At 47.5% G+C, this 19774-nt stretch overlaps 1 protein-coding gene across 6 annotated transcripts in view; it reads left to right on the top strand.

The window, feature by feature from the left end:
• The window catches only part of RALGPS1 (Ral GEF with PH domain and SH3 binding motif 1), a 264443-nt gene that overhangs the window by 67317 nt on the left and 177352 nt on the right, over positions 1–19774 (top strand). For all 6 annotated transcript variants that reach the window (XM_068964492.1, XM_068964484.1, XM_068964475.1 and 3 more), the window contains exons 5-6: positions 14726–14815; positions 17480–17572. In XM_068964492.1, coding sequence (XP_068820593.1) covers positions 14726–14815; positions 17480–17572 — 183 coding nt within the window. The remainder of the gene's footprint in view (positions 1–14725; positions 14816–17479; positions 17573–19774) is intronic.

The raw sequence follows: 19774 nt of genomic DNA, 5'->3' as shown, positions 1-19774 counted from the left end.
CCGTCATGTGTCCCCTCATTGCGCCTCTGCGTCTCCATGTGGCCCTTTCCCTGTCTGGCCGCACTTTGTGTAGCTCTTTAGTCTCCATCTTCCTGGCCAGTCTGCGGGCTCCATGAGGGCAGGAACTGTGTTTGTCTTGTTCATCTCTGTTTCCCCTACCACCTTACCGAGCGTCAGCTGTATTCAGTACGTATGTGTAGCGTGAAAGAATGAGGTGCTCAATAAATGCTCCTTGAATTCAATTTCTTTGAATTCCTGATGACCTGGTCACTGGCCCCACCCATGCTACTACTACAGACCAGAGAGGCTCACTCAGAACCTTTGCTCCACGTATGAAGCTGCATCCCCACCTAAAGGAATGTTATCAAGGACTTGGACCAACTGAGCTGGGGAGCTGGGGGGTTGGGGGGTGGCGGGCTTCTGATTGCTCAGACAGACCTGCCAGAACATGATCTTCGGTAGAAAGTATCCTGCAAGACCTCCTTGAATAGACCAAACCTCCAAATGGGGCTGTTGACAGCCTTTCCTCTTTGTTCTGTTTCTCTGGTTTCAAATGAGGACAGTGGCCTAGCGGTTGCACAGCATACGTGACTGGAGCCCGGAGTGTTGGGCCTGGGTTCCCTTTGGGCCTTCCCTCCAGCTGGGCCATCCCTCTCGGAAATGCCGGGTGCTATGCATCACCATTATTCAGCCTCTCCAGCCTCAGCTGGCTACCTCCCCGAGCACAGCGGGAGCCCTCAGAGAGGCACCAGCTTGTAGTCAGCTGATCAGGGCTGGAGTTCGCATTACCATTGTTTTATGAGATACAGTAGGGACTACGGAAGGCCTAGCTACATCTGCGGTAGGGACTGTACATCGTTTGTTTTGAAAAGAGAAATTCTGAAGCCTTTTGTGTTTTGTTTTTTTTTTACTCTTTATTTTCAAAATCTTTTCCTTTTCAACTGAGCTTAGTCTTTTAAAAACAACCAGATGTGTACACACTATCAGGGGATTCATAGTTTCCTTAGCAAAACTATTTGGGAGCCAGCCGAGTCCCACCTCTGATCAGCCACAGCGCTCCGGGAGGAGGGCCACTGGGGGCTCTGATGTAATCTGCTTTGCACGCGGAGGCCAGGTCAGCTTGGCAAAGGGCAGCGCGGCTTGTTCTGCGAACAGTTGTTTCGTGTCCAGCTCGGACCAAGCGGGTGAAGCAAGCCAGAAGTAAAGCTGCCTTTTCCCAAACAGGATGCTCTGAGAGATGGTCTTCCTGCCGGCCTGTGAGCCACTTAGAGAGCAGTTCCTAGACGCAGCCCTGGTACCAGCTCTGGCTTGAAAACTGGCCCACGGCCTGGCTGTCAGCCGCCAGAGCTGCTTTCCCTGAGATGAACTGATTGGTATCCATCCCCTCCTGGCCGACTTTCGTATGTGTCAACCAGGCTGCTCATCAGACTCCAGCTAAAGGCAAGCAGGTCACTTACCTCTCTGAGCCTGTTTCCTTATCTGCAAATGAAAATCATGGTAGTACTCACTTTGCACAGTTGTTTCAAACATTAAATGAGATGATCTACGTAGGGCTCTTAGCACAGTGTCTGTGTCTAGTAGGCGTTCAAGCATTTTTTGGCCTGGGTGGGGAAGAAGAAAGATTAGCTGAATGGAAGGAGGTTGCTGGGGAATCTGAGGCTCCCTGTGACCAAACCAGAGCCAGTGCTCTGGTCAGTCCTGGAGGATGTGGCTGCTCCTCCATGGGGCCTGCGTCCCTTAGCATTTGTTTATGGAATGGCTGGGACGGAAGGGCTGGGCTGAGTTCCCCAGGGGTTTGTTATGGGCCAGGCCTGTGCCTTGGCCCCAGGAAGTTCATCGTAAAGCCAGAAGTTCTCAACCCTTTTTGAATCATGGGTTTTTTGGTTTTTGTTGAGAATCTGATGTATCACCTTTGAACCTGCCCTTAGACAAATAGACACATGTATACATTTGCATTTAAGTGAGTGCATTTAAGTTAAGTGACTGGATTTTCTGCTGGCCCTCCAAAGCCCCCGAGTTTTTGCATGAATACTTTAGAGGACAGCAGTCTGAGAAGCTGTGGTTGCATGGAACCCAGCAGACCTGAGTGTGCATCTTAGCTGTGCGACCTGTTACCGGTATGATCTTGGCTTGTCTTTCAGCCTCTGACCTTCCTCATCATATATGAAATAGGAAGAATCATTTCAAGTGGTTTTTGAAGATCAGACGAGAATCATGGATGTAAAAGGTTTAGCTCAGCACCTGACACACAGTAAACTAATAGAATTAGCTTTAAAACAGGTGGTAGCGTCATGGGCAGAGAAGGCAGTGGCACCCCACTCCAGCACTCTTACCTGGAAAATCCCACGGACAGAGGAGCCTGGTGGGCTGCAGTCCATAGGGTCGCGAAGAGTCGAACACGACTGAGTGACTTCACTTTGACTTTTCACTTTCATGCATCGGAGAAGGAAATGGCGACCCACTCCAGTATTCTTGCCTGGAGAATCCCAGGGACAGGGGAGCCTGGTGGGCTGCCGTCTATGGGGTCGCACAGAGTCAGACATGCCTGAAGTGACTTAGCAGCAGCAGTAGCAGCAGCAGTGTCATGGGAGCTACAAGCTGAAAGCAAGGTTAGCTTTGGGCCCAAGTGCTGGCGGTAGGGTGGGAATTGTGTCCTGAAGATGAAGAATTTGGAAGAGATGGACAGGGAATTGGGAGAACTTGGTTCCAGTCCGGTCTCTGCTGCTAACCTGTTCTGAGGCCTGGACAAGTCCAAGTGTGGGTCATAAGATGCTTACATATTAGCGGGGGCTGGACAGGGCAGAGGGTCTCAACGCTTTGCCCCGGAGGGTAGCTTTCACTCTGCTCAGTATATATACGCATAGCTCCTCATGACGGAAACCCCTGCTGGCTCATGGAGCAAATCCAGGGAGAAGTTAGACTCCATGTGTTTTCGGGGGACCTCAGGCGATACTTCTGTCTCCACCTGGAGGTCCCGCTTTCCTCTGCGCTGGCCCCCCACAAGCAGCCTCCTCCTTTCTGGTTCTGAGACGGCATTCGGCAGCTCCCTGTGAGGGCAACTCCCGCAGAAAAGACCTGCCTCTTTTCCGTTCCATGTCCTGCACTTGAGACTCCGGGGTTGATGGCCCTGGTTTGGATCCTCTGCTGTGCACCCTGACCTCATGGCCCCGACAGGAAACACGAGGCTCTGGCTGGCCAAGTCGCAGAAGCAGGCCTTCCGGTGGAGGCGGGTAGGGGTCTGGGTGGCAGGGAGTGAGACTGGAGGACTGGCAGTTCCTCCAGGAAAGTCGGTGCTCGGGCAGGAGGTGGCTGAGAGTGATGGCAGGGCCCCCGCAGACCTTCTTCCCTCTGGCACTCTTCCTGCTTGGAGCTTTCCTGCTGATACCCCATCACTCTTGTAACTGCCCCCTTCCCCCCTGCCCCCAACTCCCGTCATTAGCCTAACCCCTGAATGTTCCCACTCCTTCTTGGCTTTAATCAAGACTCTTAAAAAAAAAAAAAGTTTATTGAGCACTTAGGCTCAAATCACCTGAGTTAGACACTGTACTGAGCATTTAACCTGCATTTGATTCTGTTTTCACAAAGCCCACTGAGGCTGATATTTTAAACCCATTTTATGAATGAGAATTCTGAGAGTCTAGAAAATGAAATAACTTGCTCAAAGTCACATAGCTGATGAGTTTCTCTGTTGAAAAGCCTCCCCCATTTTTATGAACATGACTCCAGTGGATCCCCCTGGTTCTCCCAGACCTCATTTATCACAGAGCTTGGAGGCAGTGTTAGTATTTTCCCTTCCAAAAGCTACCTCCAAACAACTGTTCTTTCCTCATTGTATAAACCCACTTTCATCTGAGGCTCATTGCTTCTAGTTACATTCATTTATTTATTTAATAGACATTGACTGAGCACGCCCCAGGCTCTGTCTTTGGTCCAGGGTGGTCAATAGTAAACTAGATTTAGCCCTTGCTCACAGTCTAAATGGGGAGACAGAAGTAATGGAGGGGCTGACAGTCCAGGGGAATCAGCATTAGGATGGGAAAACCAGAGGAGAGGTGTGGGCAGTTGGAAGGGAGGCCAGGAGACTGGATCGGAGTCTGTCCCATTCATCCAGGTGAAGAATAGAGATGTGAAGTGGCCAGACTCAACAGAATATTGAGACCAAATGGTAGCTCTCGGTGATTGATGAGACATGGAGGGAGATGACAGGGAGGTGCAAGGAGGGCCCCTTTGGTCCTTGGCAGCATCTCTCTTTGAGATAGCGAGCACAGAGGAGGAGCAGCTGTGAGGGAGGAGATGAAAAGGGTTTGGACGTATGAGTTCAGCTGTGCAGCAGGTATCAGATGTTTGCGTCTGGGAGTCAGGGGAAAGATCCAGCATGGAGATGCAGATACTGAATCAGCTGCAAACGAAGCACAGGAGTGGATGAGATCACCCTGGGAGCAAGAGAAGCCCCTGTGAGAGCTGAGAACGAGCAGCCCGGGGATGAGAAGATCCCCCAGAAAAGGTGGTGTTTGGAAATCAGGGTCTCAAGGATATGGGGATGCTACAGAATGGGTCAGTTAAAAAGACTGGAAAGAAAGTCTTAGCAGCACGGCGGTGGTGAGCTCAGCAGGAGCTGCTTTGTGGGGATGTGAAATAGAAGCTGGGCTGTAGCAGGCTGAGCCGTAGGAGGTGTGAGGGAATGGAGAGAGCAGATGTAGGCGTTGCTCCCATTGAGAAAGATGAGGAGTGGCTGGAGGGGCTGAAGACGTTCAGGGAGGTGGTAATAGTCCTTTTTTCTTTTCAGCGGAAAGAGCCTTGGGGATGTTCTTATTTTGAATGGAAGGAGCCAGTAGACCAGGAAAGAGTAAAGCTAAGAAGAGAGCAGGTATACATAATGAAGTGAAGTTCCAGCAAAGGTGGGAGAGGCCGGGACCTGGGCACTCTGCGTCATAAGAGGCGAGTCTGCAGAAAGGAAAGATACGGACACAGGTCTGCTTGTAGGTGTGGTGTGAGGAGGTTCGTGGCTCCTCTTTCCTCCATGGAGTTGGAGATGAAGCTGGGACACAGCAGGGAATCTTGAAGGGGGTTGGGGAAAGCTTGAAAAAACCATTCCAGGGAAAAGAGAAAACTGACCCTGGAAATATAAAAGACTCATGAGTAGAGCCAGTGGACCAGATGAAATAGAGACTGTGGCTTTTAAAGTGGCCCCAGGGCATGAGGGTGGATGGTTTTATTCTAGTTGCACTTTGCAGCCAAAAGAAAGGGGCACAGGAAGGTAAGTGGTTAGATCCATCCACAGTTAGCAAAGCAGATTCTGTTTGAAGGACCGCAGGGCAAGGGACTGAAGTGACAAATGATAGAGGATCTGTCTGCTTTTAAGGAGGGAAGGGTTGCCAGGGACTCCAGAGTCTGGCAAGAGGGAAGAGTGGGCACAGGGGTGGGGGTGGACTCAAGGAGAAAGTAAGGACTAGAAGGTTTAAAGGTTATGGCCTGAGACGGGAACTTCAGGTCTCTGATGCAGGGCAGTCCTTGGTAATTAGGAGAAGAAGGTGACTGGAGTGGTGGGTGCTAATAGCTGCCGAAACGGTAACGTGACCTTGAGGCCGTGGTCTCAAGGTGATGGTCTCAGGTGATACTGAAGTTGCCCAAAGAATAAGGCAGGATTTGCTGTGGAGAGGAAGGCGGCGGTCCAGATGCTGATCTGCCTGCTAGCTCTACAGGTTCACTTCTCCAGACTCTGAAAAAAAGGGGACGCGTATGTATGTAGCCTTTTCAGACTGTCTTTTCACTTAGCCACATGCATTTAAGATCCATTCATGTATTTTTATGGCTTGATGGCTTTTCTTTTTAAGTGAGTCCTATTCAGTGTTTGGATTTACCAGTTTGTCTGTCCATTTATCTATCAAAGGACTTCCACTTTTTGATAATTATGAATAAAAATGCTATAAACATTTGCATGTTGTTGTTTTTTTTTTTTTTTGGTGTGTGGACATAAGACTTCAAATCAACTGGGTAAATACCTAGGAGTACAGTTACTGGATCATGTCTGTGCCATTTTGCATTCTCACCAGCAATGAAGGAAAGCTTGTGTTGTGTCATATTCTTGCCAGTAATTGGTGTTGTCATTTTTTAAAAAATTTAAATTAAAAATTTAAACTAGGATGGCTCAGTTCTAATAACTGTGTGATAATCCCACTTTCCTATGCTTTATCCAACCACTCCTAGACAGTTATGTCTGGACCTCGGCACCCCACGTGAAGACTGGGGTGTCACAGTGATCAGAGGGTCGGAGGGTGAGGGGAGAGAAAGCATGTTATACAAGGATCGAGGAAGGGTCTAGGAATGTGAAGACTTGGAGAGGACGTAATTAAGGTTTTCAAGTAATTGAGGGGTTCTTATGGGGAAACGGACTGAATAGAACTTGTGGGGCCTAATCAGTAAGTGCAGGGAGCAAGGGATAGAAGTGGGTAGGCGGTTGCTTTCTCCTGATACAGGGTGGTTCCCTGCCCATGGAGGCTCAGGCAGAGACCAGACAGGGTTTTATTGCAGCACCAGGAATCCAGTGGGGGGGGCAGGGAGAGGCTGGGACCTCTGCTTTCCCATCTTAATCCAGGTTTCTAAGGAAACCATGAGTGGGCTTATTGAGAAATTTGTAGCAAAAGTCACTTTCTTGTAAGAAAGGATAGCATTCTAAAACCTGGATTTTTCTTTACTTTATGCTTTGATTGTTTTCATTTGTGGTTGATTAGCTAAAGCTCTTTGTGTTCATAACTGTTCTGCTTTATTCACTTCTAATACTGTTGTGAAAATTCCCGGGGGATATCTTAGTCCCCAGTGCCTTAACTCCAGTGCTAGCTCTACCACCAAAACAGTGATCCTGATCGTAATAGCTTATGTGTTTTACAAGCTTACTAGCACCATGACCAAGAGGCATTTATTCCATGTGTGCATGGACTGATTCAGCAGTTGAAAATGAATTAATGTAATCCACTGTTTTAACAGGCTAAAGAAGAAAAAGCATAACATCTTATCAGTCGACCAAAAAAAAGCATTTAACAAAATTCACCATGCATTCATAATACAAAAAAACTCTCAGCAAATCAGGAATAGAGGGGCAACTTCCTCAATTTGATAAAAGACATCTACAGAAAATCCTGCAGCTGACATCATACTTAACATTAAGACACTCGAAGCTTTCCCTTTAAGACTGGACGTGCTCTCTCACCACTTCCACTTAACATTGAACTGGAAGTCCTTGCTAGTGCAGTAAGACAAGGGAATAAAAAGATACTCAGACTGAGAAGGAAGAACTAAAACTGTCTTTATTCAAAGATGACATGATTAGGACTTCCCTGGAGGTCCAGTGGTAAAGAACCCACCTCGCAATGCAGGATACCCTGGTCAGGGAACTAAAATCCCATGTGCCTTGGAGCACCTAAGCCCACATGCTGCAGCTGCTGAGCCATTTTGACGATGATCTGTGCTGCAGCTAAGACCCCACGCAACCAAAATAAGTAAATAAGGATGACATGATCATCTGTGCAGAAAATCCCAAAGGCGTCTATTTTTAAAACTTCTGGAACCATAGTGAGTATACCAAGGATTCAGGGCACAAGATCAATATAAAAGCTTTTCTGTATACCAGCAATGAGGAATTGGAATTTGAAATTTAAAAATAACACCACCATTTACAGTAGTGTGTGCACACACACGCACAAGGAATACTTAGGTATAACTCTAACAAAGTATGTACAGGTTCTATATGCGAAAAACTGGAAAATCCTAATGAAGTCAAAGTAGACTGAAATAGATATTCTGTCTTCATATATTAGAAGACACATTACTAAGATGTCCGTTTGTTCCAGCTTGATCTGTAGACTCAATTCAACTCCAGTCAAAATCCCAGTAAGCCGGGCTTCCCTGGTGACTCAGTGCTGAAGAATCCACCTGCCGACACAGGAGACACAGGTTTGATCCTTGACCTGGGAAGATCCCACAGGCCACGGAGCAGCTAAGCCTGTATGCTGCAACTGTTGAGCCCGTGCTCTGAAGCCCAGGAGCCACTACTGAGCCTGCACGCCTTAGAGATGGTGCTCTGCAATGAGAGAGGCCCCCACAGAAAGAGAGTAGCCCCTGCTCTCCACAGCTAGAGAAAACCCTGAGCGGCACCAAAGACCCAGCGCAGCCAGCAGTGGATAAATAAGTAAACTTATCTTTTAAAAATCCCAGCAAGCTATTTCATGTGCTGTGTGCCGTGCTCAGCTGCTCAGTCGTGTCCAACTCTTTGTGACCCCACGGACTGTAGCCCACCAGGCTTCTCTGTCCACAGCATTCTCCAGGCAAGAATCCTGGAGTGGATTGCCATGCCCTCCTCCAGGGGATCTTCCCAACCCAGGGATTGAACCCCAGTCTCCTGAGACTATTTCATAAATATCAACAAGCTGATTCTAAAGTTTATATGGAAAGGCTAAAGCCTTAGAATAACCAGAAAAAGAACAAAGTTGGAGGACTCACTCTGCTTGATTTCAGGACTGATTGTAAAGTTATAGTAATTGAGACAGTATGGTACTGGCAAAAGAATAGATACCTAGGTTGATAGAATAGAGAGCCCAGAACTAGACCCAGACAAATATAGGCAACTGACCTTTGACAAATGCATGAGGGGAGTTAATGGAGAAAGGGTAATTTCTTGAACAAACAGTACTGAAATAGTTGGAAGTATTTTTTTGTGTTTGAAAAAACGACCCTGCAAGACTTTAGGCCTTCCATAAAAATTAAATAAAAATTGACCATAAACCTAAATGTAAAACATAGAACTATAAAACTTAAACATAGAAGAAAATCTATATGACTGTTGGTGATGAATTATTAGATATAACATCAAAGCACAGTCCATAAAAGAAAAGAATTGGCAAGCTGGGCTTTATTAAAATTAAAATCTTATATTTTGCAAAAGACACAGTTAGGAGAATTAAAAGACAAAGCACAGCCTGGGGAAAATATTCGTGAAACACATATATAATAAGACTTGAATCCAAAATATATTCTTAAAACTCAACAAAAAGAAAGTAACCCAATTAAAAAATGGGTCAAAGATCTGAATAAATACTTCACCAAAGAAGATATACCAAAGGCAAATAAGCATATGAAAAGATGCTCAGCATTATTTGCCATTGGGAAAATGGCAAACACTACAACCTTTTAGAATGCCTAAAATACAAAAAGAAAAAAATCCTCCAAACCAAAACAAAACAAACTCACCAAACCTGACAGTACCAATTCTTGGCAAGTGTTTGGAGCAATATAAACTCTCATTTGCTGCTGGTGGGAGTGAAAAAATGGTACAGTCCAGCAATTGCATTCTTCGATATTTATCCAGTTTATTTGGAATCTTAAGTCTACCTATACACATACATGCAGATACACACAGTTGTTTATAGCAGCTTTATTTGTAAAGGTCATATACTGAAAGTAACTAAGGTGTCCCTCAGTAGGTTAAAGGATAGACAGATTGGTAAACTCATACAGTGGAATAAATAGTATTCATTCCAAAAAAAAAGGAAAGAATACACTCTCAAGCCATAGAAAGACATGGAAGAATCTTAAATACATATTACAAGCTGAAAGAAGCCAGTCTGGGGAATGCCCTGGAGGTCTAGTGGTTAGGACTTTGTGCTTTCACTGCCAAGGGCACAGGAACTAACATCTTGCAAGTAGCCCGATGTGGCCAAAAGAAGAAAGAAAAATAGTCTGAGAAGGTAACATACATGTGATTACCTACCCCATTTTTTAAAAAAAAGTTCGGGAAAATGTTGAAAAAAATTCTGCAAAAGGTAAAACTGTAGAGATGGTAAGCAGATCAGTGTTTGCCAGAGGCATGAGCAGAGGAGAGGGTTGAGTAAGTGAAGAACAGGGAAGTTTTTTAGGATGGTAACACTGCTCTGTATGATGCTGTATGCTGGATACACGCTGCTGTGCATTTGTGGAGACCCATAGAGCTTGACGGCACTAAGAGTAAACCTTAGTGTACGCAGATATTAGAAAATTCATTGTGGAGATTGAGGGGTCCTAGGATGGAATGTAGAACATGGCGCATGAGCCTAACCGGGTTATAAATGTATGAAACAACCACGCTGAGAAGGGTGAGGGGAAAGGTGCGTGCCTGAGAAACTCTGGAATTGAAGGGAGCCTGAGAGACTAAAGGTGAAAGGACCTGTATGTGGTCTTACACTCTAGTGAAGGTGTTTCCCAAGTGGGGATGGGCAACCATTCTGAAGCCATTATGCATGGACCCTGGAACTGAACAGTTAAGAAGCTGGGTGGCAGATGGCAGGAACCAGGTTTCTCCCACCTGCTGGAGTGGGAAGTTACAGGCAAACAGGAGGAGAAGGCTAGAATGATCCATATGGTGATGGATTAGAGTTGGAGACATTAGTGTGTACTCATTTAGTTTAGTATAGATACAGATGGTTAGATATAGAAATGTTTATAGGTATGTGTATATACAAGAGTTAGTGCGTGCACAGGCACACACACACACACACACACACATCTCCTTGCTCTGCCATCTGAGAGGACCTAGAAACAGTGATATCTCAGTAGCTCAAGCATATATACTCCCAGATCTTGGTTTCTAATTCCATTATCTAATAAAAGGAGCCAAGGATCCTCGGAGAAATGGCTGGTTTCAGACTGGGGCAAGAAATGTACGGGATGAACCTGTAGCATTTTTTAAAGTTAATTAGTTAGTTAATTCATTTTTGGCTGTGTTGGGTCTTTGTGGCTGCTCTCTGGCTTTCTTTAGTTGCCGTGAGCGGGGACTATTTTCCAGTTGTGATGCACAGGCTTTGTTGCCCGACAGCACATGGGATCTTCCCAGACCAGGAATCAAACCCATGTCCCCTGCATTGGCAGGCAGATTCCTCACCACTGCACCACCAGGGAAGTCCCGTTATATCTTGTAGTTGCCAAGAGTAAAAAAAGTGCTCAAACAAACCAACCAACCAGTGCTGAGGGCATGGCGAAGCCAGCTGTCAGTAGCTGAAGCTGAAATGGCTTTGAGTATGAAATAAATAACATAGTATCATAACCCCAAAGTATAAAATAAATATTCATGAGTCCCTTTAAACAAATGATGGAATAAATAAATGGAGGTGACTAGACAAACCTCCTATGCAGAAGAATTGAAAATAATCCTTGTAGATAAACTGTCTCCTTCCTTCCATAACAACTTCCTTCCAAAGTGTAAGGTGACGGTGTTATTTATGCAACCTACTCCCTATTGATGGGCCTGTTCCTTTGCTTTATAAACAGTACTTCGGCGAACCGGCATGCACATATCCCTTTACATTTCTATATTTTTGTAAGATAAATATTCTAGGGAGAATATAACTTTAACGGCTTGAGAGACATGTTCAAGTTGTTCTTCAAAATGGCCCTTTAAGTTTTATAACCTCCCTCCCAAACAATGTATAAGAGCACCAGTTTCTCCACACTCTTGGCACACTGTATGACTCACAAAGGGGTAATGCATTCACTTTGATATAAGAGACCTTTTAGTAACCAAGAGTTAGAGGACAAGTGTCCCAACAGAAAGGTGGCTGAAGGACCAGAGCACGTAGTTCACAGGCAGATAGTACAAATGGCTGATAAATGTTTGCAACAAAAAGCTGAGAAAAAAGGTGCAAGAAAAGAAAGTTAACTGAGGAGTCATGAAAGAAATGCAGAATTCGGGCAGTAAGATGTTAGTTTGTCCACTATGTTAGTAAAGAAAAAAAAGAACCATAATAACTGGTATTGGCTTGTGTAAGGGAATACAACTCTGCTCCAACTTTGATGGATCAACAAAATAAACCTTGTGGAGGCCAATACATACTTATGGAAAAATGTACACATATTTTAATTCACCCCACCTTGAAAGAATTTATCCTCAGATATTCATTAAAAATGTATAAAGATATATGTATAATTATATATGTGTGTGTGTGTGTGTGTGTGTATCTATCACAGCAAAAGAATTCGAAATAAGCTACCCAGCAGTACGAGGTTCCTTAGTGATGAGACATCCCTGAGATGAATCACTTGGCAGCTACTAAAATAAAAATGTCAATATTTTTTTTCTTCATGTATTTTGCATTTTTAAAAATTTCATGTATTTATTTATCTTTGGCTGTGCTGGGTCTTCATTGCTGCACCCAGGCTCTCTCAGGTTGCAGGGAGCAGGCTTCTCATTGTGGTGGCCTCTCTTACTGTGGAGCACAGGCCGTAGGGCATGCTGTCTTGGCAGTTGTGGTGCCCGGGCTTAGTTGCCCATGGCATGTGGTATCTTCCCAGACCAGGGATCGAACCTGTGTCCTCTGCACTGGCAGGTGAATTCTTAACCACTGGACCACCAGGGAAGTCCTTGGTATTCTTATTTGCTTATAAAAATCCTTGTGATAGTATGATTAATATATACCAGTTTAATTGAAAAAGAGAAACAGGTTCTATGACTAGAAGGACATATGTTCTAAGACTAGACAAACATATGTTCTGAGACGTGACATACACGTGTTCCAAGAAGGACACGTATCACAGTGTTTATAACAGGGGGTCTGTGTGTGAGAACAATCTTGCGAATGACTTATGTCTTTTGTGCTTATCTCTGTTCCTTTGTTTTTTGCATTAAGCTTCTCTTAAATTGTAGTTAGAAAACAGAATTATAACAGTTTAAAACTATGCTGATTCTCCCTTTGAAATGCCCTTCTCTTTCGCCTCTTCCCTCCATCTCCTGCAGCATGGCCCTAGCTCAAATCTGCCATCTCTCACTTAGACCCTCGTATCAGTTTACTGATGGGTGTCCCTGCCCCCACAAAAGGGTCTCGGCTGTCATCCCTGTGCCCAGAAGCCTCTGGAACTCTCCCCATGCAGCACAGTGTCCCCTTGTTGCTCCTGACCCCGGCAGTCTGGCCCTCACTTCCCTTCTAGCTTCAGCTTCCCTCCTACCCCCACCCCGTGGGGCACCTGCAACACCAGTCCTGTCGGCCCACTCAGCTCTCCCCGGTCTCCTTACATGCCGAAGGTCTGCCCATCTCTCAAGGTGACCTCCTGTAGGAAGCCGCCCTCTGTCATTGCCTTCCCCACGCTCCAGTTCACTTGGTCTGAACTTCTTGATGGCCACAGCCACCAGCTACCTTTTAACACAGTGACTTCTGGAGGATCCTGCCTCCTCCGGTCTCCTCTGTGTCAGGCAAGGGCAGACAGGTCTGGGACTCACAGTCCCTGTGCCTGGAGCACATAGTAAGGGCTTTGTAAAAGTCTGCTGAACTGAACTGATCCACAGTTGCCCCTGCACACCATGTGCTGCAGATCAGAGCCAGCTCTGCCATATTCTGTAATTAAATATGTGTGATTTTTTGGCACATAAGCATCTATTAAATTGTACATATAAACTATCACACTTGAGATTTATGTGGCATAAAAGTATGCATGTGTTAAAATATAAGGTTTATGGGCATATCATTTAGTATCAAGAAAATCTTTCTTCCGTAACCGGCTAGTAAACATTTGAGTCTGAACTTAATTTTAGGCAGTTCCTTGGAAAAAATGATTCTATGGAAACCCAGGCATGTCCTGGAGGCAACCACAGATAATTACACAGAGAAAACTTTTCTATAATATTCCTGCTTAATATAAGAAACCAAATTTTGATTCTTGGTTAATCCTTTCTTGTTTTCTCACTGAAAAGTTAACAGTATTTCAGTAAAGAGAAGGCATGTGGTCACAGCAGTAAACATGCTTTGTTAACTCTGGAGTATTCTTAACTATTTGATTCTTTGTACAGTGTACAAGTTTTAGATGCCTAGCGTTCCTTTTCGTTCCACGCATCCCCCGCACTCTGTCCATCTCTCCTTTCTTTGTGGTGCTGTCGTTGCTCTCTTGGGCATCCGAGTTTCACAAAAAAACTGTTCTTAGAGTCGTGAAATGTAAACAGGAAAACAAACCACTGCCCAGTGTTTCTTGGCATGAAAGGCCTCCTGTTTCATTGAGTCAACTAGACACTGGTGGATGACATTCTTTTTCCCACCAGAGGATTCAGAGGCTCGGGTATGGTCAAGTGTGAATGCTATTCTGAAGCAAAAGTACCAGTATATCCTTTTGGCATATGCTGTCTGCAGAGAAATGTGTCCTTTAAACTGCATTGCTTTACGGAACTTTGAGAGACGCTTTTGTATCACATAAACAATTGGGCAAACCTCTCCTGGAAAATTAAATTGGTTACAATTGTTTGTGTACAGCTGAGTCCTTCTTGCCTTGGGTCTGGCTGGGGATGTGGATCTCATGGATGGTACTGCCAGCATGCATATCCCTTTGTCTGCCATTTGTCCATCCATCCATCCAACCATCCATCCATCCACCCATCCATTGTCTCCTCCTGAGCAGGAATCCTGCCTGTTTCATCTCAAAATTCCCTGCACCCCCTTCAGGGAGACCCATGTGTCATGGAGGCCCAGGAGGTCCCCTGGACGAGGATGGACATACTTTCTGCTCTCAGCATCGCTGTGTGTGTTGGAAATCTGGTGCTGACAACAGGGACCCCCCTACTGCAGGGTTGGGTGTCAGAGAATCCCTGAACCTCCTCAGCCCTAGGGTGTGTTCTCCCCACCTCCTGGAAGTCCCACAGAAGTGGTAGGCAGGGCAACTTGGGTGGCCTGGCATTTAACAACGTTTTGGTGTGTGTGTGTGTCTGTGTTTGACTCTCCAGGTCAGTTTTTGGGTTGTACGAGAAATTCTAACAGCACAGACGTTAAAAATAAGGGCAGAAATCCTGAGCCATTTTGTGAAAATAGCCAAGGTAAGCTGTTTTATTATTACTTCTTTCCTTCCTGTCCTGTCTTTTTTGTTTCAGAAATGTGTTTCCTTGGTACTTCGGGAGCTAGTTTGCTCTGGACCTGTGGGGCAGGGTTCAAACCAGCGGCAGTGACCTGACTTCCCCAGGCAGAGACAGCTGCAGGACCAGCCTGACCCCCTGCGTGGCCTCCCAGCCCCTATGTGCGCACAGGCAGGTGCCCTCTGCCCTGTGATTTTGGCAGCCAATTGCCCTTTATAAGCTGGCCTTTCACAGACTCTCCCCAGGACCCCAAGGGCTACCCCTGGGATCTGTTCCTCCTCCTATTCAGATCCAGGCAGTGCTGGTGGCTCTCAGCATCAGTGGTTGTGATACCATCACATCCTGCACAACTTGTCCCCAGTCAGCAGAACTCACCGCACCCTATCCTGCACTCGAGACCTGGCCTGATGACTCCTCTGCCCCACTCCTACCTCCCAACCCTGTTCGGATGGGATCAGTCCTGGCCAGTGTCTGGGCACCAGGCTCACGTCTCCACCCCACCTTTCCCCTCCTCTTCCTTCATCTCTGCCAGCCCAGGATGCAATCCCATGGGCCTTCCTGGACCACTCTCATTGCTTAACATGGTCTGCCAGCTCCTCCCAGTCCACCATCCCTGACCACAGGGCTTGCCTGCCTCAGCAGAGCATCGTTCTGTGTGGCTTACTGCCTGCTTGCTGTGTGTGCCCGTTGTCTTCCTAGGCAGGTCCTAGGCCAGCTCACCTATAGTGCAGCCCCTCTCTGGCCAGGCCCCATAGCGGCTGCTGTACAGAAATAATTGCATTTGACACTCACATTATTATCATCCCATTTCCAGAGGAGGAAGGGGAGGCTTAGAGAGGTGGGTGTCCATGCCCAGGCCCTACAGTGAGTCAGTCGGAGCATGTCTCTGGTCCCTCACAGCAAGGTTAAGTGCATCCGGCTGTAAGTATGCAGGGGCATGGACACTTTTATGTCCTGAAGTACCTGGAACTGTTCTGGCCTTAGTGGAACTTGTTGCTGCCGATGAGTTCTTGCTGGGCCACGAGAGAAAGTGGGACGGAGTTCCAGCCCACCTGGTGCTCTCAGTTTGGAAGCTTACAGTCCCCACCTGAGGGGCCTGCAACGATTCCTCCTTAAGCTCTGCCATTTCCCGATGGCGGACCATCATGCTGATGCTGTGTGCCCCGGGTGTGTCTTGTGTGAGCCCCTCCTTTCTCTGGGCCTCGGTTTTCCATCTATAAAATGAAAGGAGTGGATTAAATAATCTCCCAGAGGACCTTCAGCTCTAAAAGGAATCCTGTGACAAGCACAGCAATTCAGATACAAAGGATGAAATTCGGCTCCCTCAGAGGATCTATTATTACCTGCAGGAAGCAGTTAGGGAGTGTTACAGATGCGTGAAATGCAGCAGTCACTAGCGTGGCAAGGGAGAAATCCCCGGGTAGGAACACCTGTGAGGACTAGGCATAGTCCTCCTCACGTATTTGCTCGTTTACTAGGTCCTGCTCTGTGCTGCTAGGCCCGAGGGCTGGGATGGGAGATCCCACTTCACCCCTGCTCTCAGGGAACACACGATCCTGGGTGAGAGAGGGGCAGATGGGAGCGGAATCTAGTCCAGGGTGCCGAGGAGATGCACAGGCTGCTGTGGGAACGCACAGGTGGCGGGTTTCTACCTCCTAGACTTGGGAGCATGGTCAGGAAAGACATGCTAGAGGGGGCGGCACCTACTTGGAAGCACCCGCGACGGTGATGAGGAAGGGGTAGGGCTGGGGCCAAGTCTTCCTGACGGAGAACGGGCAGCCCACACTGCGCTGCGTGCTGTTCCTGATGCCAGGTTCTGGTCAAGCAGGTTACGTGCACGGCCCATGCAGCAGAGGCTCCTCGTTTTAAGTCTGAAGACATGGAGGCTCAGAAGGCTTAGGTAACTTGCCAGAGGACACACCTGTAGTGGGAACCGGAGTTGGCACCAGACCTCTCGGTCCCATGGAGCCAGCCGGCTACACAGCCTTCACTGACTCCCGAGAGTGAGAAAGGGACCCCGCGTCCTGATAGCAGGTTTTTCCCCAGCGTAAAACCGAGAGCAGAGGAATTACATTTTTCTGCACTTAACCTCACTCTCGTGGTGAGGAACTTGTCTGAGATGGAACTAAATCCAAATGTTCTCACTCATTTGGGGTCTGATTCAGGGGAGCATGGTCCAGTGTCTGGGAAGCCGGAGCTCCATGTTCCCAGCAGATTGATAACATCTTTCCTCAGCCTCCCTTGTGGTGGGTATGAAGGTGATCACAGAAGACCCACATTGACCCAGTTTACAGAAGCCTGCTGGGACAGTTGAGATTCATCTAAAAACGGAGCAGAAAGGACACTATCAAACCTCATCCCGGGCCACGTTTCTGTCCAGCAGCCAGACTAGTCAGCTTATGCAATTTGGCACATGTTTCAGATGCACACTCACCTTTTAACAATTCGAAAGAAAAAGAGCATATGGTTTCTATGAACTTCCTAGAACTATATTTTCTACATGAGATATTTTTAAGTGTAATTGAATTTCATAAATATGACAGCATTTGGTAACACTTCAGCATGTTTTTGTTCTGTTGTTTATAGCACAAAATAATCAATTCCATATCTTTCCCCCCCCCCCCGCAGAAACTTCTAGAACTCAACAACCTTCATTCTCTCATGTCTGTGGTGTCAGCATTGCAGAGCGCGCCCATCTTCAGGCTGACGAAAACCTGGGCTGTAAGTTAATCTCCCTAAGACTGGTCCTTCCGTCTGGGCTGTCATTTCTTGGGTGAGGTTCTCCGTTCCTGAGGCCCAGAAGCCTTTCTCGGTCTGCCGTTTTCCACCAACACAGGATGACTGTGGGTTAATTGTGTCCCCTGGCCACACTCACCCCTTCAGTGACCTCGACCCCGTTTTGGGACAGGGAAGCTGTGAAGATGCTGGTGTGGCTGGGGTCAGAACGGCCCCTGGAGAGGCCCCTCCTGGACCCGACAGCATCACGTATGACAGTGGGGTCAGTGGCGTGATGTTTGCTCTCCCCGGCCCCAAACTGCGCTGGGGAAGTCCTCCGGGCTGATGGTTTGCAGTTGCCCCAGGGCTGCTGACCGTACATCTCAAGAGTTTCTCTGGAGAAACCTGTGACCCTCATGTAGGGAAAAATGATTTTTTTTTTTTTTCCTGAAGGCCATGGATAATTTCAGCTCAGAGGTGGAGTCTGATCGTTATATAATTGAGTCTGTAGGAAAGTTTTTCTGCTGTAAAAATACTTTAAAAATATCTCAGGCCTCTTTATCCTCCCGAGCTTGGCACTGTGCCTGACGGGGGAAGCCATGGCTCTCCACCTCTCATTAGTATTCACTTCCTGGCCCACCTGGTCCGGGGTCTCACCTCCTAGTCTGGGGTCTCACCTCCTGGTCCAGGGCCTCACCTCCTGGTCCGGGGTCTCTCACGGCCACACAGCCCCAGCCTTTCAAGACCTATTTATGTCCCACAGAACTGAAGGAAAGTGTATGGAACCATCAGCTGCGCCTCTGCAGCTCATTTCCGAACTTCTCTCTGCCAGCCTGCGGGGCTGGGCTCTGTTTCAGACTTGGCTGGTTCAGGGGCCTGTAAAATACTTAGGGATTATGTTGTAGGTGATCAGAAGCGAGCCTTGTTTCTTTAAATTGCAATTTTCCATAGATGAAGCCACAGCAAAGTGGAGCAAGAGGTGTTAGCCCGGAATCGGAAAACCAGGTCTGTGTTCAGGCACCATCTGTGCGGAGTGATTCTGTGGGACTCGTCTCCTCGTGTCTACTCAGAGAGCTTGGCCTGAATCTGTGGTGTTCCATCAGTGCTTCGGGGAGCCCAGGGGCTCCTTGGAGCTGCCTCAAGGCCAGCAGGGCCTGGGGCAGAGGCGGGAGGGCATCCAGCAGGCCGCCTGGGCACGATTCCTGCCAGAGGAACTCGGCTGTATCAGTTTTACATCCTGGGCTTCTGGGTGAACTTGAGTTGAGCAATGGCTTTGGAGGTCAGAAGCAAGTTTGGAAGCCACTGGTCTCTGTGGTTGCTGCCAGCCCTGTGATTTCCCCGAGTGCATCTGAACCCTGAGACTTTTTTCAAAAGTTGCTTGGAGATTCTTTCTCAAATGAATTTTCCATCATTTAGATGCTGCTATTATTTCTTGGACTGCTGGGAGCTATGTGTGGGCCCGGAAGAAGGAATGATGATTCTCACGGTGCACAGAGCTTACTGTCAATAACATAGGGACTCTTGGTGACCCCTGTAAGTGGCACAGTCAGTGAGAGCTGCAGGGGGTCAGCACAGAAGGCAACAGGGTGGCTCAGGGTCTGGCACAGAGATGCCCCCCAGTCATGAATGAGCAGGGCCCATCCATGGAGCTTTGGCCAGCGTTCTCCCCAGGGTGCCATGCCCTGCCCTGGACGGTGGCAGCGTCAGGCCAGAGCAGCACCCAGGACCGCTCCCTGTGGCTCGACAGAGCCCTGCGCTACGGTGGCCCGTCGTCATGGCTGTGTATGAAAACAAATCTCCCACTGCTCCCCAGGGAGCCGGGAGTGAAATATCCACCCAGGACCCATTTGAAAACCTGAGCTTCCTCACCTAACTCCCTTCCAGGCCACAGGGGTCAGCTGTTCTTCCTTACAGATCTGCCCAGTGCTGCCCTAAAAGCTTTCCCTGTATTAACTCATTTCCTCTTGACAGCTCCCCATTGAGGCTGCTGCTGTTGTCAGCGTTCTCAATTACAGATGAGGAGACGGAGGCTCAGGGCAGTGGGAGGACATGCAGGGTTCCCTGGCCCGGAGGCAGAACAGAAACCAAACTCAACAGTCTGTTCCAGAGTCTCCGTGCTTCCCCACCACACCCCACGGAGCTCAGCAGGAAAGACAGCTCCCACGGCCTCTTGGCACTCAGAACAAGAGAGGGGTCCTGTTTTCTTGT

Source organism: Capricornis sumatraensis, chromosome 1 (assembly GCF_032405125.1).
Source record: "Capricornis sumatraensis isolate serow.1 chromosome 1, serow.2, whole genome shotgun sequence".
NCBI classification, from domain to species: Eukaryota; Metazoa; Chordata; class Mammalia; order Artiodactyla; family Bovidae; genus Capricornis; species Capricornis sumatraensis.
The sequence above is the reverse complement of the archived record's forward strand: the minus strand, read 5'-3'. Positions and strand labels throughout refer to the sequence as shown.